General features: G+C 39.4%; 3 protein-coding genes across 3 annotated transcripts; 2 read left to right on the top strand and 1 right to left on the bottom strand.

Moving 5' to 3' along the window:
- Positions 1–2,895: 2,895 nt before the first annotated feature.
- On the top strand, positions 2,896–9,455 carry LOC135155435 (uncharacterized). Its single transcript, XM_064104388.1, has 5 exons — positions 2,896–3,075; positions 4,221–4,301; positions 6,464–6,536; positions 8,510–9,384; positions 9,441–9,455. Exons 1-5 carry the CDS (start codon positions 2,896–2,898, stop codon positions 9,453–9,455), a joined length of 1,224 nt encoding a protein of 407 aa, XP_063960458.1.
- On the bottom strand, positions 9,452–12,131 carry LOC135155434 (mucin-2-like). Its single transcript, XM_064104387.1, has 4 exons — positions 11,514–12,131; positions 10,858–11,416; positions 9,678–9,859; positions 9,452–9,595 (listed from the first exon to the last, which is right to left on the bottom strand). The coding sequence occupies exons 1-4, from the start codon at positions 12,129–12,131 to the stop codon at positions 9,452–9,454; spliced, it is 1,503 nt and encodes a 500-aa protein (XP_063960457.1).
- On the top strand, positions 12,130–16,915 carry LOC135155433 (protein qua-1-like). Its single transcript, XM_064104386.1, has 2 exons — positions 12,130–12,916; positions 16,869–16,915. The coding sequence occupies exons 1-2, from the start codon at positions 12,130–12,132 to the stop codon at positions 16,913–16,915; spliced, it is 834 nt and encodes a 277-aa protein (XP_063960456.1).
- Positions 16,916–25,017: the final 8,102 nt, after the last annotated feature.

Below are 25,017 nucleotides of genomic sequence, written 5' to 3'. Positions count from 1 at the left end.
GGGGTGGATATGACCTTTAAATCAATGATTTGAAAAAAATGATCACAGTGATTTAAATCGCGATTTAAATCGCGATTAAAATCAATGTGATTTAAATCAGCCAATCCTGCTGAATGAACTGAATATGAAAACAATTAGCTTTGTCAACACATGCAATGTCGATGCCAAAGATGTGAAAGTTGCATATTGGTATATGCCCGGGAGCTATATGCCTTGATGCTTTACTCATTAGTGCAAACTGCTTACATGTACTATGCCCCATTGCTTTGAAGGATAATTATTTTGTTTCAAAATATTAATTTGTTGGATTTGAATTGTGGAAAGTAGGTAATTTTTTGTTGTTGTCTGTTAAATATGTGCTTACCAGTTATATTGGCTGTAGTGCACTAGCGTACCTACGGGGGGGGGGGGCAATCTGCCCCCCCCCCCCCTGACGAGCCACAACCCATACAAAAGACATATCCCTCCCCCCCCCTGACGAGCTTGAAAGACCTTTATTGCCCCCCCCCCCCCTGACAAACTTGAAGGCCTTTTTCTTTTTTTTTGCATGTCAATATTTTTTCTGGTACGAAAACCTTTATTTTCGATTGAGGACCTTTTCTTTCTTTTTTTTTTTGCTTGTCAAAGTTTTTGGCGGGCAAATTTTCCCCTCCTGTGGAAAATCCTAGGTACGCCACTGCTGTAGTGTATGCTACTTCTTCTTAAAAAAAATGCATTTCATAGGCGGATCCAGGGTGGGCCCGAGGTGTCCGGTGTGATGATGAACAGTGTATATTTCAGGGGCCGTGGAAATGGTTTTCAAAGTAGGGGGGGGGGGCTGGGCTGATGACGCAAAAAATCACAATCATATGGTCATTTTTACGATTATGTACACGGCTTTGAAAGTGGGGTCACACCCCCCCCCCCCCCCACTTCCGCGGCCCCTGTATTTCATGTGCAATGTGGATGTCTGAATCTCATCTGTAAATGAAATATATATAATTTATCTTTATTTGATATTAGCCATAAAACAAAACATCAAAACATTCACAATAGGCTTAATGAAGAAGGAAACATTGAAGTCGAAAGAATAGAATTATAAAGAAAATGTGAAACTAAATGCTAATGGCAGGGCAAACAAAACTTAATTTATTAAGATGTAAGAAGAAGGAACGGAAAAGAAGAAAAGAGACAAAGAGAAAGAGAAAGAAAAGATAACAAGAAGGAAAGGAAGGGGAAGAAATAAAAAGGGTATAAGAAAGGAGAACAAGTCATATCTTATGTGAGTAGTACATAAGGTTAATGTTGCACGCTAAAATTTAATATAATTTCTTATTTTGTACTTTAGAAAACGGTTTGGTTCATTAAAGGTCAAGTCTACCTCAGAAAAATGTTGATTTGAATCAATAGAGAAAGATCAGACAAGCACAATGCTGAAAATTTCATCAAAATCGGATGTAAAATAAGAAAGTTATGACATTTCCAAGTTTCGCTTATTTTTAAAAAAATAGTTATATGAACGAGCCAGTTACATCCAAATGAGAGAGTCGATGATGTCACTCACTCAATATTTCTTTTGTTTTTTATTGTTTGAATTACACAATATTTCAATTTTTACGAATTTGATGATTAGGACCTCTTTGCCTGAAGCATAAAATGTTAAACGTGTTCAGGGAGGAATGAAACTTCATTTCACCATGACAATGACAAGAAAATAAAAATATTTCACATTTCATATAATAAAATACAAAAGAAATAGTGAGTGAGTGATGTCATCAGTTCCCTCATTTGCATACCGACCGAGATGTGCATATCAAACTGTTTTGTGAAATGAAGCGAAACTTTTAAATGTCACAACTTTCTTATTTTACATCCGATTTTGATGAAATTTTCAGTGTTATGCTTGTTGAATTTTTCTCTTTTTATTCAAATCAAGTTTTGTTGGGGTGGACTTGTCCTTTAATCAATCAGTTCCATTATATTGTAGAAATGATAAAGATACACGTAGGATGATAAATAACATTATAAAAAAACAGGACATTGGAGGAAAGGAAGAAGAATGAGAGAGCAAATGAAATAAAAATGAAAATAAAATTAGAAAAAATAAGAAAGGAGGAGGAAGGGAAAGAATGAAAGAAAGAAAGAGAGAGAGAGAGAAAGAGATAAAAATGAAAAAAAGGAAGGAAAAAATGAATGAATGAAAGAAAGAAAAAGGAAGAAAGGAAAGGAAAGATAGGAAGATATAAAGAGAAAAAGAAGAGAGAAAAAAGAAAGAAAACAAAAGAGAAGAAAAGAGGAAAAGAAAAAAAAATCAAGAAGAATGAAAAGAGGAAAAAAGAAAAAAAGGAAAGAAAGGAAGAGAAAGAAAGAAAAAGACAAGGTTTATTCCATGTCACTTATAAAAGACCCGGGGGGGGGGGGTGATCAGGGCATCTTCTACACATTCATATACTGTATTAGTTCCATACACGTTCCTTGCTGTAACAAAAAATGTTTCAAAATATGCCCTATGCTATTATAACCATGAGCTATTACAGACTTTGGTATCATCATGGACCTATCATCCAAACCATTTCATCTCCTGACTACTCAAGTACATTCATATATGTATCTATGCATGTATATGTGTATGTAGCAAGCCCCAAAAGTGAAAGAGGAGTATACCCTATTTGTTTAAATTCCACAAGATAAGAAATGGTCAGAACAGCTGGATCCTAATCCCTCTCTTGCCCCTACTTCCACAAATCTGCTGTCAATCATGGTATCTACTGGCAACGGAGGGTTTCAGCAAGCTCCGCCTTGTGTACACGTTTCGTGTACATTGGTCAAACATGTTGTAGACCCAGATCTGCAGGCTCTAGTAGACCTAGTCTGCTATGCAGACTCCTTGAATCAGCTGTGATACACACACTGCAGATGTGGGTCTACAGTTGTAGACTAGAATGGTATCGGAGTGATATCATACTGAAACGCCGGCCATCATCACGCTACTCCACGGAGCAAGATAGAGAGAAGAGTGGCAGAAGACGTCGGGGTCACAAGACTGTCCCTAGTAAACTCCCTCAGACGAACGAAAACATCGACGTGATTATACAAGTAATTACATATATATATATATATATATATCGACGTGCTTATTCAAATAATTACATATATACATATATTACAAAAAAATACATATATATTGCAGTCCCCAAATAAGGCGTTCTTCTCTCTGTGCGAATCATTGATGATTGTGTTATTGCTTTATTTGTTCCTGTCGCGTTTTATCCGCGTCCCAGGGTGGGGGCAGGCATATAATTAGCTGTACACACGCGCGTTAAAATTATTTTCAAACACCTCCCCTTAAAAGAGTTCTCCTCTGTGTGCAACCCACCCCCCTAAACAATTTTTGGAGGCTTTCTTCGCAAATACTATCCCCCAAACAAGTCGTTGCCGGAATACGACCTCGAGGTAAGAAGCGGTGGGCAAAACCAAAAGCATACCCTCTACACGTTTGGCTACTCTTGGAAAAAATGGTTTAAATTTATCCCCAAAAATACGTCGGGCAGAGCGATCAACATTGACCATTATTATTTTAGCCCACCCCTGTCATTTCTTAAAAGGTTCGCGTCCATAACTGAAATAACAACCCGTATACACTCTTTTTTTTTTCAAGAATACATTTGAGTGCCCCAACCCCTGGTGACGCATACCAATTACCCAGTCTGCGAGTGGAAATAACGATTGTCTCATGAATGAAACTAACCATATTCCAATGTATTTTATAATGTCCATGGTAAACCTCGAGAGGACATTTTAAGGATCCCTCTACCAAAAAAATAATTCATGAGTATTACATATCAGGTTGGAAATAGAGGCGTCTGCTAAAAAACGTAGCTAAATAAATAATCAAATAGATTGAAGTAAATAAATATTCAATATAATATGAAACTCACCATTGAAATCGTTTTCTTCTGTACCCATCATTTCCTGATTTCAAATGTTTGAATTATTTCATATTGGCCAATTTCAGTTGATATGTGTTTAAATTCGCATAATTTCCCTTTCTTGCTCCTGGACGTTTATTTGAAATCATTGTTTGGTAATGGTTACTGCCCGTAAGGATGGAAAACCCTAGTTCTTCTTTTTTTCGAGTAATCGTTATAATTATCGATGTACCACAACTTAAGTGCGGTATAAGACTATGCTGCGATGACATTAACATGTTAATAATGTGTGTCGCGTTTGTTATGCCATAGGAATTAGAATTCGAACCCAATCTGAGTGATGGAAGAGACATTTACCTCAAGTCCTCTGCAAAGAAACGCAAGAACAGCACGGTGAGTTGTGGAAACAAGTACACCGTCTTTTCATAATTCTAATTGTTAGTTATTTAAATGTATGTAATATTTAGTACCAGATTTGCATGGGTTCTTTGCATAATGAATGAAATCCACTGTATTGCAACGGTATAAATTCCTAATTGTTTTGAGAAATAGTTCCATATTGCTTATATTATTTAGATTGATAACTTAAATATTAAATATTATGGGAAATGATGGTAACCCCTTCTGCAAGGTCCTTTTCAGATCAAGTTGTTTGGAAATTAATACAACAGCGGCAAAATTTGTAGGGGCGCTTCATACATGGGTATGAATTGGCGCTGTTGTATTGTTAGAGGCATACAATTAAACCATTTAATGACAAACAAGTACATGCAGTAGCACATGTGTTGATCAACCATGAGTTTTACTTGAGGATTCCCACAAATATATAAATGGAATGAATCTAGTGTGGGTTAGAAGCATTTTTGCCCATTGCATAGCCAAACAAAAACCCGGGTCGGTCAAAAGCGGTTAGTTCCAGTATGGACCATCTCAAAAAATACATATAATTATCGTGGACACCAACCTTAACTTGTCGGCGCTAATGCAGTTTCGCACCGGTCGATTACCAGCACACCTCATCACCAATACTTGTTCCCAAATGTCATGACAAATCTCTCGGTCAATTTTGATGTCAATATATCCACCACTTTTCAAAATATCGTGATCGGGAATGGGTGTATTTCGGCTTTGATCTCAACGTCGACGTTGTTGATCTACACGGCGTAGACATCACTTCGCGGATCGCTTGGATTCATCGTGCACCGTAATGTTGATATGAACTGAAGTTAGCAGCCAAATCATGCGAACATGTGGCGAACAAACTGCCAGAATGCCGCAATGCGAATCTATGTTCGCATGATTTGGTTGCTAACTTCAGTTCATATCAACATTACGGTGCACGGTAAATCCAAGCGATCCGCGAAGCATTGTCTACGCCGTGTAGGCCTAGATCAACGACGTTGAGATCGAAGCCGAAATACAGGCCTACAGCCATTCCTGATCACGATATTTTGAAAAGTGGTGGATATATTGACATCGAAATGTGACTTAAAGACTTGTCATGACATTTGGGAACAAGTATTGGTGATGAGGTATGCTGGTAATCGGCCGGTGCGAAACTGCATTAGCGCTAACTTGTCTACCATGGTGATTCTAGTCACATTACATGGAACAATTTTCACATTTGTTGTCTTTTTTTTCCATGGGGGGGAGTTGCATCCACGATTCGGATCTTCTTATAGAGGTTTTATTGAAAAAAATATTCATTTCTGATCAAAATTCAAATTTTATGCATAATTGCATCTGAGCATCTCTTGCTAAGAGCCGTTCAATTGTCGGGTGGGAGATGTTCACCCTTTTGCGAAAAACAATGCCATCTTCTTCGTACAGCTTTCAATCGTGAATGATTTTGTTTATATAAAATTGTGAAGGGAACACGAATATTGTAAACCAGTAAGCAGATAATCGATCGCTTAATGTCATCGCCTGGAAGTGGGAGGTGATAACGATGATAAATGTCTTGCCAATGACTGTTGGGTGGAGGGAAGTTCAAGAACTATAACCAAGCTAACATAGAGGGCACACGACTCCCACTCTCTTTTCAAACGCAAACTCCTGTTCTGGTTGTAGGTGTGTAAGTAAAGTGTACCTGAGAGCTGAAAACCCATAAATAAGTATTATTAATGACATGCACCCGAAATCTTCACATTTTGTTACTTCATCTTATGCCTTCAAATACTGGTTTTTTTTAATGGGGATTCATCACTACCTACTTCGCGTTTCAGCTAGTGTGTACCTCCAGCTGTTGCTTCCTACATGATCATAAATAGGGAATAAAATTCGTTTTCGCTATGATGGTTATGGACGACCCAGCACATTCAACCTTTGAGTGACGTTGTTTTTCAATCTAGGATGTCCGTATTCCCTTTTCGGCATTTGAATTAAGCTTTATGACGATTTCAATCGGTGTCCGGTACCGTATCATTCATTAAAATGTGTAGTTGGTTTGTGTCGGTCTTCACACTGTTTCTACCATGGTTCTTTAGAATACAGCCAACTGAATTTATTTGTAGGGAATATTTCTTTTGTATCCTTATTTCATATTTACATTGCAGACCAAGGTTCCTTCACAATGTCTTCAAGAAGATGTGTCAAATGCGGGGTCTCCAAGAGAACACTATGATGACGGTGAATACAATTATTCACTTTTTTATGCGAATAATTTCTGACATATGATGATGATCCACAGCATTTATATTGCGCCATTTATCTGTTAAAAACATTCAAAGGCGCAGGCTCATCCAATAGGTTAATCACTACACATCTGCCGAAATAAGTGAGAGACTGTTTAAAGAGTTCTATGTGCTCTGTTAAGTTTGATACATTGACGAGGTTCTTGGGGAGAAAGTCTGGCTGGAGGAATCGTAAAATTGTTATACATACTGGATATCATCAGTATTTATCGATTCATTTCAGACGCTCAATGCACTTTTACAGTTTATCCTTGTGACGTTTCTCCCCTCCACCCCTCTTGTGCTTTTCTAATAGCTCTTGTTACAACCGATAAGGTCACACCAACGCATAATGACGCAGCAACGCCTAATGTCGCAGATTGCGACAATAAGCCAAGAGCGTCTGACGCATAATGTCGCAGTCAACGCATAATGTCGTAGTTTTTTTTCTAACGCATGACGTCACATTTCGTAACGCATAATGTCGTAGCAATTTGTCAACGCATAATGTCACATGTCGCAACGCATAATGTCTCAGCGGTATTTTCTCCAGGGCTCGAGCTACATATAAGATATGAAATATGCTTTCACTATGTATTTTCAGACTCGAGAAAGAGGGGAATCAAGTAATTTGGAAATCAGGATAACTCTTTGTATGGATACGTATCGGTTTATTGCCATTTCGTCTATTGCCTTTTCCCCCGTTATCGCATGGTATGATATCATTTCGTCCATCATTAGTCAACTATCAACATACATGTAGTTCAATAACCATTTCGTCTAATTACCATCTTGTTCAATAGCCAGTTGGTCTAATAGCCGTTTCGTTTATTATCAGCTAGTCTAATTGATTTTTTTTCCAATTAGTCCAGTATCCACTTTGTCCAATATCATTACGTCTTTTACCTTTTGATCTAATAGCCAGTTGGTCTATTAACCACTTGGTGTGCTCTCATTTTATCAATGTTCCATTTGGTCTAATTTCAGTTGGTTTGCTATCGCTTTGTCTAAGCCCATTTCTGCTATAATTGTTTGGTATCGTTGCCATGGGTCCAATCACCAATAGGTCCAATCACCTGTTCTAGGACAATTACCTCCCGGACAATCATCTTCCGGACAACTACTCCTGACAATTACCCCCCGAGGACAATATCCCCTCGACAACTACTCCCGGGACAATTATTTCCTGACAATTATCCCTTTTGAGGACAATTACCCACGAGGACAATAACCTCCCGGACAACTGCCCCCCGGAAAATTACTGATTATCCTGAAGAAAATACAGCTGTGATATTATGCGTTGCGACATGTGACATTATGCGTTGGCAAATTGCTACGACATTATGCGTTGCGTCATGTGACGTTATGCGTTAGAAAAAATACCACTTTATCCGTCGGACGCTCTTGGCATAATGTCGCAATCTATGACATTATGCGTTGCTGCGACATTATGCGTTGGTGCGACCTTATTGGTTGTAACAGCTCTCACCGTGATTACGATTTATCTAAATGATTACTTTACAATCACGTTGTCCTTATACTTATATTTTGTTGGTCCGTGTTATTAATGATGATATTTCTGTTGTAAATTTTAATATTAATACTAATCATACCGACGACATACTACTCTACAAATATATGTATACTAACTTGAATTAAAGCATGACATATGAATGTCAATACTGTTCATACAAATATGAAAATGTGAATATCCGGATTATGAAACTACACTAAATGAAAATTATATTTGCCTTGACCTTGAAATAAACCAATGGTAACGGTAACAATATTAACCCCATAAAGTAACTTGTCTATGCATCACGTAGCTTGATGCATGTACAATGTATTGTGGTTATGACTTTGTATTTATATTCAACCTATGTGATGAGAGTGATACATCCAATGGTGAACCTTCTTTTTCTATCACAGAGTATAATGGTCTTAGTTATCGTACAATCAAATATGGAGGAGGCAGGAAACGAGGTAGAGAAACCAACAACGAGAACATCGCGATGAAGATAAGTAAGCATGTTCCTATCGACACTGTTGATAACCATTTCACAACATTGCCCCCAAAAATTTTAAACAAAATTCTGAATGAAGTAAACAGGAAGGTGTTTCCGAGAGGGAGACGATATTTGCGCTTGATATGGTCAGAGAATAGGGGAAACGTCAGATCTGAGGCAATGGAATCGATCCGCGCGAAAAATAAACATGAAACCGACAAAGCAACTGAACAGGGTGAACAGCACCGACCACAGGTTAATATTGTCTCTGGTGAAGACGAACAGATGGAAGATGATGAAGAGCAAGGTGAAGTGATTGTTGAGGGGGGACAGGATGGGAATGGTTCGGAGGAAGCGCGTGATGCTCATGAACTTGAAGTTGACGATGCAGGTAGATATTTTTGCAGCAATGGTAATGGGATAGCTGTTGGCGAAAATAGCGATTCAGGGAAAGATGATGAGGAGGAACCGATGGAAGTGGAAGAGCAAGTTGAAGTGATTGTTGATGGGAGGCATGATGGGTATGGTTTTGTGGAAGCACACGGTACACAAGAACTTGAGGTGGTCATTGCTGATAAACATTATAGCAGCAATGGCAATGAGAGAGTTGTTAATGACTCCGGCTCACAGGGGAGACATGTAGACGAGGATATGAATAATGTTAGAGTTATTGAGGTTCAAACGACCAGTTCTCAGGTAGGAGTTAATGTCGATGATGTATATAAAAGTGGAGTTATTGAGAAAGATGGGCATGGTGTACATTCGAATGTGAGTGACAGGGGAGGTGGTATCAATGAGGTGAGTGAATGTAAAGTTGTTGAGAAACATGGACGTGTTTCTTATGTTCCTGGAAGTCTCAGTGGATCTAGTACATATGATGCGAATGAATGCGGGGTGACTGAGAGACATGGGTGTGGTGGCGATGCGACAGGTAATGTGACGGGACATATTGTGGATGGCAATAATGAATGCGGAGATATTGAAAAGGATGGGTGTGGCGGTGATTGGACTGGCAGCGTAAGGGAAACAAGTAATGATGATATGAATGATTGTGGAGTGATTGAGAAAGATGGATGTGGCGGTGAGTGTACTGGTAGACTCGGGGGGTTTAATGCCGATGATGCTATTGATGAAGTTGGATTCATTGGGAAAGATGGGCGTGGTGTTTTTTCGACAGTGAGTGTCAGCGGACGTGAAACAAGTGATGTGATCGAACGTGAAGTTGTTGAGGAAAAAATAGGTGCTGTTGTTGCGACTGGTAGTCTGAGTGAACCTAGTACCGATGATGGGAGTGAATTCCGGGTGACTGAGAGAGATGGGTGTGGTGGCGATGCGACTGGTAATATTGTCCTTGGCAATAATGCATGTGAAAATATTGAGAAAGATGTGTGTGGTGGTGAGTCGACTGGTAATGCGGAAGGACCTAATAATTATGATACGAATGATTGTGTTGTGCTTGAGAAAGATGGGCACGGTGTTGGTGCAAATGGTAGTGTCATGGGACTTAATGCAGATGAAGCGAATGAATGTGCACAAGTTTATCAAGGTGGTTGTGGTGTTGATGCGAGTAGTAGTCACGCGGGTGCAACGGCCGATGATATGAATGAATGCTCGAATTACGAGGAAGTTAAGAATAATGATGAGTCGGAGATATTTGGATATAAATGCTTGGCAAATGAGACAACGGCACAATTGCAAGAAAACACACAAGGTAACATTACAGCATCCTAGGGTAATATAATGGTTTTGGAGGCGGACAAAGATGTAGTGGGCGGTAATGAAGTGGGAAACGTTCCGGGGCTCGAACAGGGTACTACAGATACATACTTCTTAAGAAAGGAAATAAAAGAAAAAAAGATTAAGTGACAATTGGGAAACGTCGCCAATAAAAAAGAAACAGAAACTCTATTGTATTTGTAGAAATCCTTATAGAAGGAACGAGGAAAGGTCCATGATCCAGTGCCAAAGCTGTAAGGAGTGGTACCATATCGACTGCATAAATACTGACGCCCAGGTAAATTACCGGTATTGGAAATTCATATGTGGCATAAACAACGAGCGTGGAATAACATGCAATTCAGGTGTGAGAGTTTTAGAAAAAGAGAATAATAATGGCAAGACAAAAGGACATTTACGTGTTGATGGTGATGCTAGTGCAACTGTGGGTGATGGGATTAACTATGGTACAGTTGGTGGTAATGAAAATGGTGGAGGTGTAAGTAGCGTTGATGGCGAGGCTGCCGATGAATTAGGGTTCAATGGTTATGATGCCTTGGCTAGCCAGGTTGCTGGAAGTAACGGTGAAGGTGTTGGTGAGATTGACAGTATCGGTAGTAGAGGAGCAGGGTGTGGTGGTAGTGGAGTGATTGGCAAGGGTAGTGGTGATAATGGTGGGTGTGGTGGTGAATGGAGCAGGGAGGATGGGAATGACGAGGAGGTGAGGGAAGAACGTAGGAGCGACGAGGATGGGAGTGACAGTGATGGGAGTGACGAAGATGTGAGGATCGAGAAAGGGAGTGACGCTAATGTGGGTTTCGTGCACGGGAGTGTCGAGGATGGAAGTGACAATGGAGGGGGTGAGGATAATGGGAGTGGCGAAGATGGGAGTGCCAATGAAGGGAGTGACGAGGATAGGAGTGCCGATGAAGGGAGTGACAAGGATAGGAGTGCCAATGAAGGGAGTGAGGAGGATAGGAGTGCCGATGGAGGGAGTGACGGTAATGGGAGTGACGACGATGGTAGTGACGAGGATGGGAGTGACGGTAATGTGAGTGACGATGATGGTAATGACGGTAATGTGAGTGACGATGATGGGAGTGACTGTGATGGCCTTGACGACGATGGTAGTGACGGTAATGTGAGTGACGATGATGGAAATGACGAGGATTGGGAGTGACGGTAATGTGAGTGACGATGATGGTAATGACGGTAATGGGAGTGACGATGATGGTAGTGACGGTAATGTGAGTGACGATGATGGAAATGACGAGGATTGGGAGTGACGGTAATGTGAGTGACGATGATGGTAATGACGAGGATGGGAGTGACGGTAATGGGAGTGACATGTACGGGGATGTAGTGGATGGAAGTGACGAGGGTGGGAGTGCCGATGATGGGAGTGACGAGGATGGGAGTGACGGTGATGGCCGTGACGATGATGGGAGTGACGAGGATGGGAGTGACGGTGATGGCCGTGACGATGATGGGAGTGACGAGGATGGGAGTGACGGTAATGTGAGTGACGATGATGGTAATGACGAGGATGGGAGTGACGGTAATGGGAGTGACATGTGCGGGGATGTAGTGGATGGAAGTGACGAGGATAGGAGTGCCGATGGAGGGAGTGACGGTAATGGGATTGCCGATGATGGGAGTGACGAGGATGGGAGTGACGGTGATGGCCGTAACGATGATGGGAGTGACGAGGATGGGAGTGACGGTGATGGCCGTGACGATGATGGGAGTGACGAGGATGGGAGTGACGGTAATGTGAGTGACGATGATGGTAATGACGAGGATGGGAGTGACGGTAATGTGAGTGACATGTGCGGGGATGTAGTGGATGGAAGTGACGAGGGTGGGAGTGCCGATGATGGGAGTGACGAGGATAGGAGTGCAGATGAAGGGAGTGAGGAGGATAGGAGTGCCAATGAAGGGAGTGAGGAGGATAGGAGTGCCGATGGACGGAGTGACGGTAATGGGATTGCCGATGATGGGAGTGACGAGTATGGGAGTGACGGTGATGGCCGTGACGATGAAGGGAGTAACGAGGATGGGAGTGACGGTAATGGGAGTGACGATGATGGTAATGACGAGGATGGGAGTGACGGTAATGGGAGTGACATGTACGGGGATGTAGTGGATGGAAGTGACGAGGGTGGGAGTGCCGATGATGGGAGTGACGAGGATGTGAGTGACGAGGATGGGAGTGACATGGATGGGAGTGACGTGGATGGGAGCGATCATGTTAGGAGTGACGAGGGTGGGAAGGATGGTGACAGGAGGAACAATGATGGGAGTGGTGGTGATGTGACTGACGTGCCTGGAGAAAGTATTGGTGGATTAAGTGACGATGAGTTATTGAGTAATGCTGCAGTTGATGGCGATGATGGGTGTATTAGTGGATCGTGCGATTGGAGAGGTGCTTGTAGTAGGATTGATGCTGACCTGAACGATGATTTTCTTGGTGACAATGAATGTGATTCCGGCGAAAATTTGAATGATGGTGATTCAATTTACAGTCCGGAGAGAGATGATCAGAGAGAGCATGACAATAGCAGTGACGATGCTCGTGACATTCATGGTTTTTACACGTATAACCTTCCAAGCGGTAATTTGTATTTCAATGTTGATCGCTCCGATTGGGATAGCTTACGAGGCAACCAACGTGGCCGTCATTTTTCGCGAGAGTGGGTTACAATTTTTTCGCGGGGAATTAGAACGGTTAATAAACGTTGTTGCATTCAATTCAAGACACATACGGTTAGGGCACTGGCAACTAGGGGCGGAACCGGTAGGTTATTTTTTTTGGCCAAGGTTATTGTAATTTTAAAGATTGTGGGGTAACATGCGAAGTAACGATGATGTCGGAAGACAGTCTCTTGGCAGAAGTAAAATTTCGAGGGGAACCACGACATGCAAGAAACAAGATTAGAGCGAGGTATGTTCGCAATATAGATAGAGGAAAGTAACGCAATAATTTGCGATACAAACCTCCTCGACGTGAATACCTCGACAGTATAAGGGACCTCACTCGGGAGGAATTTGATAGCGGTGTGCGAGATAGGGCGCCAAATAAACCCGTCTTTCAAAAAAAATTATTCCCAGTACAGAGATGTCCTACGTCCTGGTAATTGTGAATTTCAGAGCCTATTAGATATTGCTAAAAGGCAAAAAAGTCAAGAATCAGAAGAAGATGCTGTTTTGCAATTTTGTAGCATATACCCTCCATGCATTATGTTATGGACCTGTTGGTCTATAGATATATATCATACTTTATATACAAAAGACATTGTTTACTTGGATGCAACCGGTTCTGTGGTAAGCAAAAACTCCTTATTGTCGGATAAACAGTATTTAATATACAATTTGGTGGTTCGTCATCCCAGGAAAGGTGGAACACCTGTTGCCGTGGGAACATTCATTAGTAGCTCCCACACAGCAAATGCAATTTCCTTTTTTTTTTGTTCTTTTCGCCAAGCCGAAGCAAAACAATATTCTTATTCTCAACGTAAACAACCAACCTTGATTATGATTGATGGGAGTTTGACCCTTCTAATTGCTGCACTCCGTTCTTTCAACACTGAGACTCGCATTTCCTATATGAATCGGTGTCATAGAATACTCACAGGTGTGGCGAACAGGTTTGATTTGAACCTTTCCACAGTACACTTGTGCTCCAGCCATATTATGAAAACGGCCTCGCATTTATGTAAGAACCAATACAAAAAAACATTACAGGAGTGCAATGCATTGGATTGGTGGACTGTTGCGCTGTACAAATTTAAGACAAGTATCAGTACTAATAAAGGCAATCGCAGTTGTTACACTTTCGCAATACGTCACGGATCATGTTCGACAACAACATGAAAAAATAAACGACATGCTTCGTGACGATGAAGTCAACGTCCCAAATACGCATGACGAGTTTGATTCAATACCCCATCAGTTTTTGCACTTGACTTCTTCCAGTCACTCAAGTTCTCCCTTTTCTGACCTAGTTGATCTTTGCGTAGAAGATATTAGCGAATATATCAGCAGTTCACCATCCGAAACCCAAATTATGAATACTTATTACAGCCGCACGTTTTTTGAGAGCATGAAACGTCAACTATTGTGCAAAATACACCTGTGGTCAAGCCTCATGCTCGGCGATTTATCCCGCCATGGAGGAACGAGCGATGTCCATTTGTTTTATTATCATTACCAAACGTTTCATTCCAAAGTTATCAACCAGACCAGAGATGCCCAGAATATTTATAAAGACAATAGAACACAGGGAACAATGGGAAAAAAACATGCAAGAGACAAAAATAATTCTTCTCAATGGAAAGAGGGTTAAAAGACTCGATGAAATTACAGGTTTATATAAGCAAGATGTTGTCCCTCTTCAAAGAGAGTTTCATGATAACTTGAAGATAAAGGGTAATCCGAATAAAAGAAATAGTAGCGACATTCCCACAGAAACCTGGGCCAAACGTACCAGGAAAAGTAATTATAATATAGAGGGTGAATACACAAGCCCTTTAACAAAAAACCAATGCCCTTTGGAAGAAATCAACCCAAGGGAAAGAAAGCAACTAACGGCATGACGGACAAAACGAAGCAGGAAAGTCAGGGTCGTTCTCGTCACCCGCACACCGTTGGTAGAGGCATTCACAATACTGGTGCCGATTGCTGGTTCATTGCCAGCATTCAGGCCATAGCGGTGCTTATGGATATGCATGACTTGCAGAGTATGAATTTTCCCGAAAATTCTTTAAATGACAAGCTAGTGAAATTACTCTGCAGTTTGAAATACCCGGTTGCATTGCATCCACTATCGGTAGAAGACATACAGGATACACTGTCTGCTTGTCGACAGAGGATGGGCAGCAGACGTGGTGCCCAAGAGGATGCCTCAGAATTAATGCATATCGTCCTGGTCCCCTTCTTAGAAAACTTTGAAAAATATTCCACCATATTTAATCTCTTAAAGAAAAAAATTTGCCATAGATGTTCCCATGTCTCGACAGAAGTAGTAGAACTCAAATTAGTGTGGGCTAACATTGAATCGCAAATACATCAAAATTATCAACGTAGTTTGATAGACTGCATAAGACATGCATATTCTGACTATAGAAATTTGGAAATATGTGGACAATGCCAGAACTCTGGTGTACACAAGACTGTAGCATTCGCTACAATTCCCGAAGTATTAGTTATCCATGTTAATCGATACAGCACTGATGCAAACACCATGAGATCTTTGAATTTGGTAGATATAGCTGATTTCTTAGATTTAGGAGAAATTTTGCATGAATCATGTCCACGTTCAAGTTCAAAATATAAATTAAGAAGTATTATTGTTCATACCGGTGGTGGCTCGATGGAACGCGGTCATTACATGACGTACAACCGGTACAAATTGATAGAACTCAATGACCATGAAGTTAGACATATGCACTTACACATGTTTCGATCCTTTGTCAATCACAATGCTTACGTCATATTCTACAGTAGAACAGACGATAGCGCAGAAGATTTTCAAGGCGAGCAGACCGATTCACGCACCCATACAGATTAAAGATGTCGCGGACACATTGTCCACGGTGACAGATGTGGACTTTTTTAACAGCAATGCTTTATTATTTGATAATCGGGGCCTGTCTCATGTATAGTGATTTAATCAGTGTACTATATTATCAAAGACCAGAAATTATTCCATTTCTGCATGGTTTAATGTCTAATATAATGATCGACATTTACCTATCCATAATGGTTAACATAATGAACCATGAAGACCTGGGCATTAAGTTCGGAATATATCCATCATCGATTAATACCTTTGACAGAACGAATGTGCATCCAATAACTATCGAAAATTATCACTATCGAATTTTGAGCGAAACCATGTTTACGACAGGACGGGTTGCAGATATGATATTTTTGCCATTAATTAACGAATCACATTTCAGATTGCTTGTTCTTGACAACAACAACTCTGTATTGCGTTTGTACGACCCGTTATGTCACGGGGTTCATCATAATGATGGTAGGCTCGTCTCCACCTTAGACAAAGTTTTCCTATTGGGATTTACACATGGTCATTGGACACATCGACCTACACTGCCAAGGAACAGAGATGGGTCTTTCAAAATTGTTGCCGTTGATTGTCCAACCCTATTAGATTCTATTAGTTGTGGCGTCTTGGTGTGTCTGTACGGCAAGGCGTTATATACGAACGGTGATGTCAGTGAAATTGATGTTAGGCCGTCTGTATTGAACTCTGAAGCGCGAAAAGAAATTGTCAATACCATCGTTACTTTCGCAGACAGGCGAAGCGATCTAGTACAAGCTATATACGATGCGTCTCAATTCAAGACAATTTAATATAGTACTAAACATATTACGTAGTCCCAATTTACGAACATTGTTGATGGATTATCTTGATGTCAAGTTTCAGATATGTATTTTCTTGTCCAGAATTTTGTTATGAAAAATGTTGCAAAAACCAATAAATGAAATGAAATGAAATGAAATAGCTGTAAAAAACCTTAGCAGCCTTTTTTTTTATCTCGTAGTCCGTGTTAATATTGAGCAAGGTGGCAAACGCAAAAAGAGACGTTAGCATATAGTGCTCCTACACAATTTATTTACCGCTTGATATGAATATATGAGGTTTAGTGGTTGCATCCTTAAAATTAATCCATGAGGGCGCCTCTTTGGAAATGTTCGCCATATTTTGAGAGAATTTCAATATGCGTGCATGTAGTTTGAAATATGCATTCGATGGCCACAAAATTCATGTCACATTACAGAAAAATGAAACCTTTTGAATAAGTAGGCTTGTGTCGAAACAGAAAAATTAAAAGAATAAGATCAAATAAAGTTTGAGAGAAATCGGACAAATGCTGATCACCAATGCTATGAAGATCCTCCCGTTGGCAATGCGATAATGATGTGTGATGTCACACGTGAACAAGTTTCCCTTTCATGGACTATAAAATACACTCCAAATGTCTCGTTCTGCTTTTTCTTGTTGTGGTACCAACTCTTTTTTGCACTAAGTTTCTATCGTGTAAAGTGTGTTTACATTTCCTTTTTCATTTCATTCTTGTTTCTTCCCACTTTTCCCAAGCGCGACAATGATTAACAAAATGAAAATCAAGCCTAAGCCATGTCATGTAAATCACATCTCAGTGTAATGCACATATCGTCACGATAGCCTCATTGGGTAAGGTAGTTGGATGGGGCGCAGAGCACTCTTAGAAGAGTATTGGGCAAGGAAACAAGTCAAAAAGATAAAAGATATCTTCAGATCAATTTTACTAGCTAAATTCTAGTGTTCTTCATGATAATGGACTATTTGTATTCGCTCAACTATTTTTTTTGCAGGTGTTTCTGCATTTATTGAAAATTCAATATATGAAACACTGTAATCATAATGAATATAAAGAAATACAAAAATAAATGAAATAATTACCAATTGTGACGATTACGTGATAGAAGAATACTTTACATAGATATACATGTAAGCAACAATATATAAAATGAAATGCAGTGGCCAGCTATCATAAGCAAAATGCTTGAGAGAATAGCAGCCAGAGGAAGGCAGCTACATGAAAACCATTGTAGAGAAAAATTCACGGGTCTATAATAATGATGTCACATAATTATTTGAAATGTTAAGAAAAAAAGGGGGAGAGGGTAAAGGGGTCAGGTGAAGTGGTGCAGACGTGGGTGCACGTGCAGGTGAGATTTTTACAAATACTTTGATACAAGAAACCTCTTTAACAAAGCTTTAAAGGAAAAAAATAGATGTAGCTTGTTTGATGTTATTCGGCAAAGTGTTCCAAACTTCAGGACCGTGATGACGCATTGTTTTGTGAGCAATTATTATTTTTGGATTTGTTAGGTGAAAGTCAGATGAATGTCGTGTAGGGTATGAATGTATGTCTCTGTTGTAAACACAAATATTACGGAAGGATGCTGGAATAGTGTTGTTGGAAAATTTATACATGAAAATGGCAGTTTGATAAGTGTGAATATCGTAAATTTTCAATGTCTTAAAATAATGAAATAATGGATCAGTATGGGCGAGATAATGAGACTGATAACAAATACGAAGAGCTTTCTTTTGAAGGCGTAATATTGAGTCTATTTTTATTTTGTTACTATTTCCCCATGCTATGTTACATTAAGAAATGTGTGACAAAATAAAGGAGTTATAAAGCATTAGTAATGATCTTTGAGATAGATAATATTTCAATTTGTACAAGATGCCTATGGCCCTTGCAATCATCATGCTAATATTACGAATATGACTACTCCATGTTACGTTAGAATCGATCAATACACCTACAAATTTTGTTTCCTGTTTTTTGTTAATGGGCATATCATTGATATAAATGATATCGCGAAATACTTGTTTAGAATTAATATGATTAAAGTACATGAAGTTTGTTTTATTTATGTTAAGGGAGAGTCTATTTGATTTAAACCATAATGAAAATTTTTTTAATTCTTGATTTAGAGTTGCAACTAGAATGTTTAAGTTCTGATGTGAATAAAATATGTTAGTGTCGTCTGCGAATAAAACATATGTAAGTAAAGGTGATGCATTTACAATATCATTCATATATATTAAAAATAATAAGGGACCTAGGATTGAACCCTGAGGTACTCCACATTTAACGGGACATGTATGGGATGACTTGGATTTAAAATTAACAAATTGACGTCTATTAATTAAATAGTCTGTAAACCAAGAATGTACAATACCTCTAATTCCATATGTCTTTAATTTACATAACAATATATGATGATTCATGGTATCGAATGCCTTCGATAGATCCATGAAAACCCCAACAGTGTGCTCTTTTTTGGAAAGTGAATCTGTTATTTTATCATATAATTGTAAGATTGCATAGTCAGTTGAGTGATTTTTCCTAAAGCCGTATTGGTTGGGAATTAATAATTGATTTGTGTCCAGAAAAGAATATAGTCGTTTATAAACAATTTTTTCAAGTATTTTGAATATGCTTGGTAGTAATGAAATAGGGCGGTATTTAGCAATTTGGCAAGGGTCTTCTCTTTTGTATATGGGGATTATTTTTGCAAGTTTAAGTTGATCCGGGAAAATTCCCTTTAAGAGAGATAAATTGAAAATATGTACAAGGGGAGAAGCCACAAAATGAATAATTTGTTTTAGTAAATATACACTGATACCATCATGGCCACAAGATTTAGTAGATTTCAAGGATCGGACGATTTCTAAAATTTCATGAAGATTAGTAGGATTAAAAAATAAAGAATGTTTGGCATTGTTATGTAAATATGTAGAAAAGTTGTTGGTATTAGTGACAATGCTAGATGCGAGGTTAGGACCAACATTGGCGAAAAAAAAGAATTAAATGCTTCAGCAATTTCGGAAGGGTTTTTCGTTGTATGTCCGTTTAAAAGGAAATCAACATTGTTAAGATCATCTGTTTTCTTACCTAACATTTCGTTTACTGTGTGCCATAATGTTTGATTATTATCTTTATTGTTTTAAATTTTGTTCGAAAAGTACGATTTGCTTGCCAAACGGATTATTGACGTTAATTTATTACGATATTTTTTGTATTTGTTTTTATGTTCTTGAGTAGGTGATTTTAGTGATATTTTATATGATCTATTACGAGTGAGTATTGATTTAATTATGCCTTGAGTGATCCATGGTTGTTTATTCTTCTTTTTACTTAGTTTAATTTTTATCAGAGGTACATTTTTTTCATAGTAATGAATAAGTTTATTTAAAAATACATCATATGATTTATTAACATTGTCTTCTCTATATACATCTTCCCAACTCTCTGCACTCAAATCAGTTTTTAAAGTTTCTATGTTACGTTTAGTCTCTTTTCGTCGGGTAATATTTTCTATATTTTGTTGTTTTTGTAAATGTCCATTATCTTTACAAATTGTGAATATGGTTTAATGGTCTGGAATGTCGTAGTAAATTATTCCATTGTTATTATAATTATCTAATAGACCTACATTGGAAAATATATTATCAATGATTGTTTGTGTTGTACTTGTTATCCGCGTTGGTCTGTTAATGAGAGATTTAAATGAAAAAGATGAAAACAAGTTAATAAACTGTTGGCCCAGTGGAGTATGAGGCATAGATATATCTATATTGAAATCGCCCATGAGATAAGTTTCCTTGTTTTCGTGTGATATAAATTCTAGACAAGATTCCAATTTATCCATAAATATGTTGGCGATATTATTTGGTGGTCTGTAGATTACGCCGACTATCTTATTTTTATTTTTTTCATCAATGATTTCTATGAATAAGGATTCTATACCTTGGAGTTGAGTATCATGTCTTATTTTAAAATTTAGATCATTGTGAATATAAAAAGCGACACCTCCTCCAGTTCGACGAATACGATCACTATGTTTAAATGTATAATTGTCAATGTTGAAAATGGATGGGGTGGTTGAGTGTACCCAGGTAACAATACAGCGTTGGACCAACGTTGGATCAACGTTGGGAAATGTTTTCCCAACGTTGCCTCAACGTTGGCAGGCAAACGTTGCATCATCGATAGAAGTGCACGCGCATACATCGTCAGACCAACAACATTTCCAACGTCAGTTCAACGTTGTCCAGCAACAATGTTTCAACGTTGTCTGGCAACGTTGATCCAATGTTGGCTAAATAGTCAAATACAACATTGCTACAACGTTGGTAAGCAACGTTGCATCATCGATAGAAGTGCACGTCCATACATCGTCAGACCAACAACATTTCCAACGTCAGTTCAACGTTGTCCACTATCAATGCTCCAACGTTGGTATAATGTCGGCTGAGCCATCAATAACAGCGTTGCTGCAACGTTGATGGGCAACGTTGGAGCAGTGATGGACGTGCACGTGCATACATCGTCAGTCCAACTATGTTTACAACGTTGGTTCAACGCTGTCCAGCAACAATGCTCCAACGTTGTCTGGCAACATTGCTCCAACATTGTTACAACGTTGTCACAACGTTGCTCCAACATTGCTCCAACGTTATTCCAGCGTACGGCAGTAATTAACAAAACATTAATTGGTTTCAAGGTGAAGTCCACCATTACAACTCTACACTCTAATCTTTATCATCATGTCTTATAGAGCAACTTTGCTATACTTGGCAGAATACAGATAATATCATTTTCCACACTTAACCTTGAACATTTCACTTAGAATAATATGTTTTGATTATAAATGATATGGTAATGGAGCCACATACTTTTCTGAAACTTTTCATGGTGGAAATATTGAATAAACATAAATAAATAATTATTATAGCAATATTACCTAAAATTTTGGTCATTTACTGATGTAATGACTATTCATGAGTGCATAATTATTATGTCCAGATGAGGCAGGTATGGCAGCGTTGGTCCAATGTAGGTCCAACGTTGAGTGACGTTGATCCAACGTTGGTATAATGTTGGTCCAATGTTGATGGAAAGTTGATTCAACTTTAGTCCAATGTTAGTCCAACGTTGGCGTAAACGTTGATTCAATGTTTGTCTAATATCGGTTAAATGTTGTTGTAACGTTGATTCTTTGTTGGTCTAATTTTAAACAAATCCAACGATGCGCCATCTCCATCAAACAGTTTTCAACACTGTGCCATCATCATCTGTAACCTGTTCATGATTCTATCAAAAAACATTACAACTATTATTACAGCTATTCATTTCTTTTCATTCTTTCTGTTACAAGTCTCTTCAGATAATTAAGAGAAATCAAGAGAATTACGTGTGATATTTATTGAGGCCTTTGTAGCATTCAAACTTTTTTGGCATCCTCTTTTTCTCAAACAAGACTAATACCAAAAAAAAAACATATGCATATGTAATAAGAATTAAGATGTATTACATTTTCTTGCGAGTTGCAATCTCTGTTTCTGTCTACAATTGTTTAATGACTCGGTATGCAATGCCAATTGCAACGTCAGTAATCATCACAAAAACTCACATGTGTAATTGCAGTCTCTCAGTATGTACAAAATCTAAAAAGGAGGTCGCGTAACTTGGCCTCATTCAGAGTAACGTAGCTACTGCCTCTTTTTGATTAAGATAGAAGTCAACTGATATCTCAATATACATGGCCATATGGCCTAGTCTCGCTCGTGCCATAACTATTAAATGATATTTCAGCGTCAAGTGTAGCATGCCTCACATAGCAACTACAGGTTTGACTGCAGTTGGAAAACACTCGGTCCAGGCTAGGCCAGGCAGGACCGACCAGGTCAATTCAAGGCAGCGTATAATAAATAAGGCAGGAATGCCAGGTAGCAAGTCATTGGGTGATTTCAAGTACGGTGTACGGTGTTGAGAGCGTGAAAGGGCTGCTGAACTGAGCTCCAACACCAAGCGTAATATTATTTTTCATTGAAATGTATTAAAACTCCGATGATTTGCTCTCATCTTAAATGTAAAAGATAATTTTACGGAGATGGTTCGTCGTGTTCGCCCCCTGTTCGTGAGCTACAGTTCATCAACACCAACACTGAACTTTAAATCACGATTCTCCCAATCCCTGGGGGCCGGTGTTGCTGAATGGGGAAATTGCATGTAGATCATCAACACCATGCAGCCACAGTGCAGTGTTGGGTTCAGCAGATGACAATCAACACCAGCCTTCAACACAAACTGCCGGAAATACACCATATTTTTCGAGGTCAATCTCAACACCAGCCTGATTCAAGTACGGTGTTGTCACATCACCAACACCAGATTTCAACACTGTACTTGAAATTATTGAAATCACCCAATGACTGTTGCCTTGCCCTTGGTATCGTGGCAACAATGACCCTAGCATGCAGGTCCCCCAAGCCCATCTACCCTCCAAGTGGGGTTGAAAAGTGACTTACGGTTGCGGAGTTAGGTGTCATCAGAGAGCCTTGCATGTAAATTTCAACGTTAACCTGAAAATGACCTTTGACTTTACCATGTGACCTCTGACTGCAGCATAACATGCAGGCCCCCAAGTCCATCTACCATCCAAGTTTGGTTGAAAAGTGACTTACGGTTGCGGAGTTAGCTGTCGTAAGAGAGTCTTGCATGTAAACTTTAACGTTGACCTGAAATTACCTTTGACCTTACCATGTGACCTCCGACTGCAGCATAACATGCAGGTCCCCCAAGTCCATCTACCATCTAGGTTTGGTTGAAAAGTGACTTACGGTTGCGGAGTGAGGTGTTATTGGTGAGTCTTGCATGTAAATTTTAACGTTAACCTGAAAATGACCTTTGACTTTACCATGTGACCTCTGACTGCAGCATAACATGCAGGCCCCCAAGTCCATCTACCATCCAAGTTTGGTTGAAAAGTGACTTACGGTTGCGGAGTTAGCTGTCGTAAGAGAGTCTTGCATGTAAACTTTAACGTTGTCCTGAAAAATGACCTTGAATTCACCATGTGACCTCCGACTGCAGCATAACATGCAGGTCCCCCAAGTACAGCTACCATCCAGGTTTGGTTGAAAAGTGACTTACGGTTGCGGAGTGAGGTGTTATCGGAGAGTCTTGCATGTAAATTTCAACGTTAACCTGAAAATGACCTTTGACCTTGCCATGTGACCTCTGACTGCAGCATAACATGCAGGCCCCCAAGTCCATCTACCATCCAAGTTTGGTTGAAAAGTGCCTTACGGTTGCGGAGTTAGGTGTCATCAGAGAGTCTTGCATGTAAATTTTAACGTTAACCTGAAAATGACCTTTGACTTAACCACGTGACCTCTGACTGCAGCATAACATGCAGGCCCCCAAGTCCATCTACCATCCAAGTTTGGTTGAAAAGTGACTTACGGTTGCGGAGTTAGCTGTCGTAAGAGAGTCTTGCATGTAAAATTTAACGTTGTCCTGAAAAATGACCTTGAATTCACCATGTGACCTCCGACTGCAGCATAAAATGCAGGTCCCCAAAGTACAGCTACCATCCAAGTTTGGTTGAAAAGTGACTTACGGTTGTGGAGTTAAGTGTCATAAGGTTTGTGACGGGCGGACGACGTTTGGGTCCCTCTGTCTCGCCTTCACCTCTGGAGGGCGAGACAAAAGCTCTTGCTACCATAGCAACAACATCTTTGCTATATTTCCACAAAAATATTGTTACCATGGCAACGAAGTCTCCGCCCACACCAAAATCAATAGGCTTTTTCGCTATACCATACTCAACCGTCATGCCAAATGTGAAGACAATTGGAGAATAAATGCAGCCGATAGAGCGCTCACAAGAAAATTTCTGCGGCGGACGCGGCGGCGGCGCGACGAGGCCGAATTCATGAATCAACCATGATGAAATTTGGGATCAATTGTGACATGAAATCATATTTCATATACATATTTGATTTTAATGTTGAAAAAAAATTGGGGTCAACGGACTTCCTGCAGAGCTATAATGAATTTGGTAGAGCCATGTTTTTGCAGACAGGTAACCCTACCTAATTAAAACCTCTATCTATATTGCATTCGCTTCCGATTGGATTTGATATCACAACTGTCATTGTGTGATTCTATCTATATTCATATTTTTAATATTTTGGATAATTTGATTAATCCTCATGTTCTAAATATGTACTGTTACTGTGGCTGTATAAACGTTTGTTAAAATTTCAAGTACAATAAATTAGTAAAACCTCATACTCGCGTGTGCATCACTGGTCCTGATTCCAGCACGAGGGATGCT

Source organism: Lytechinus pictus, chromosome 9, assembly GCF_037042905.1.
Source record: "Lytechinus pictus isolate F3 Inbred chromosome 9, Lp3.0, whole genome shotgun sequence".
Taxonomy (NCBI): domain Eukaryota; kingdom Metazoa; phylum Echinodermata; class Echinoidea; order Temnopleuroida; family Toxopneustidae; genus Lytechinus; species Lytechinus pictus.
This window is presented reverse-complemented; position numbering and strand designations above follow the sequence as displayed.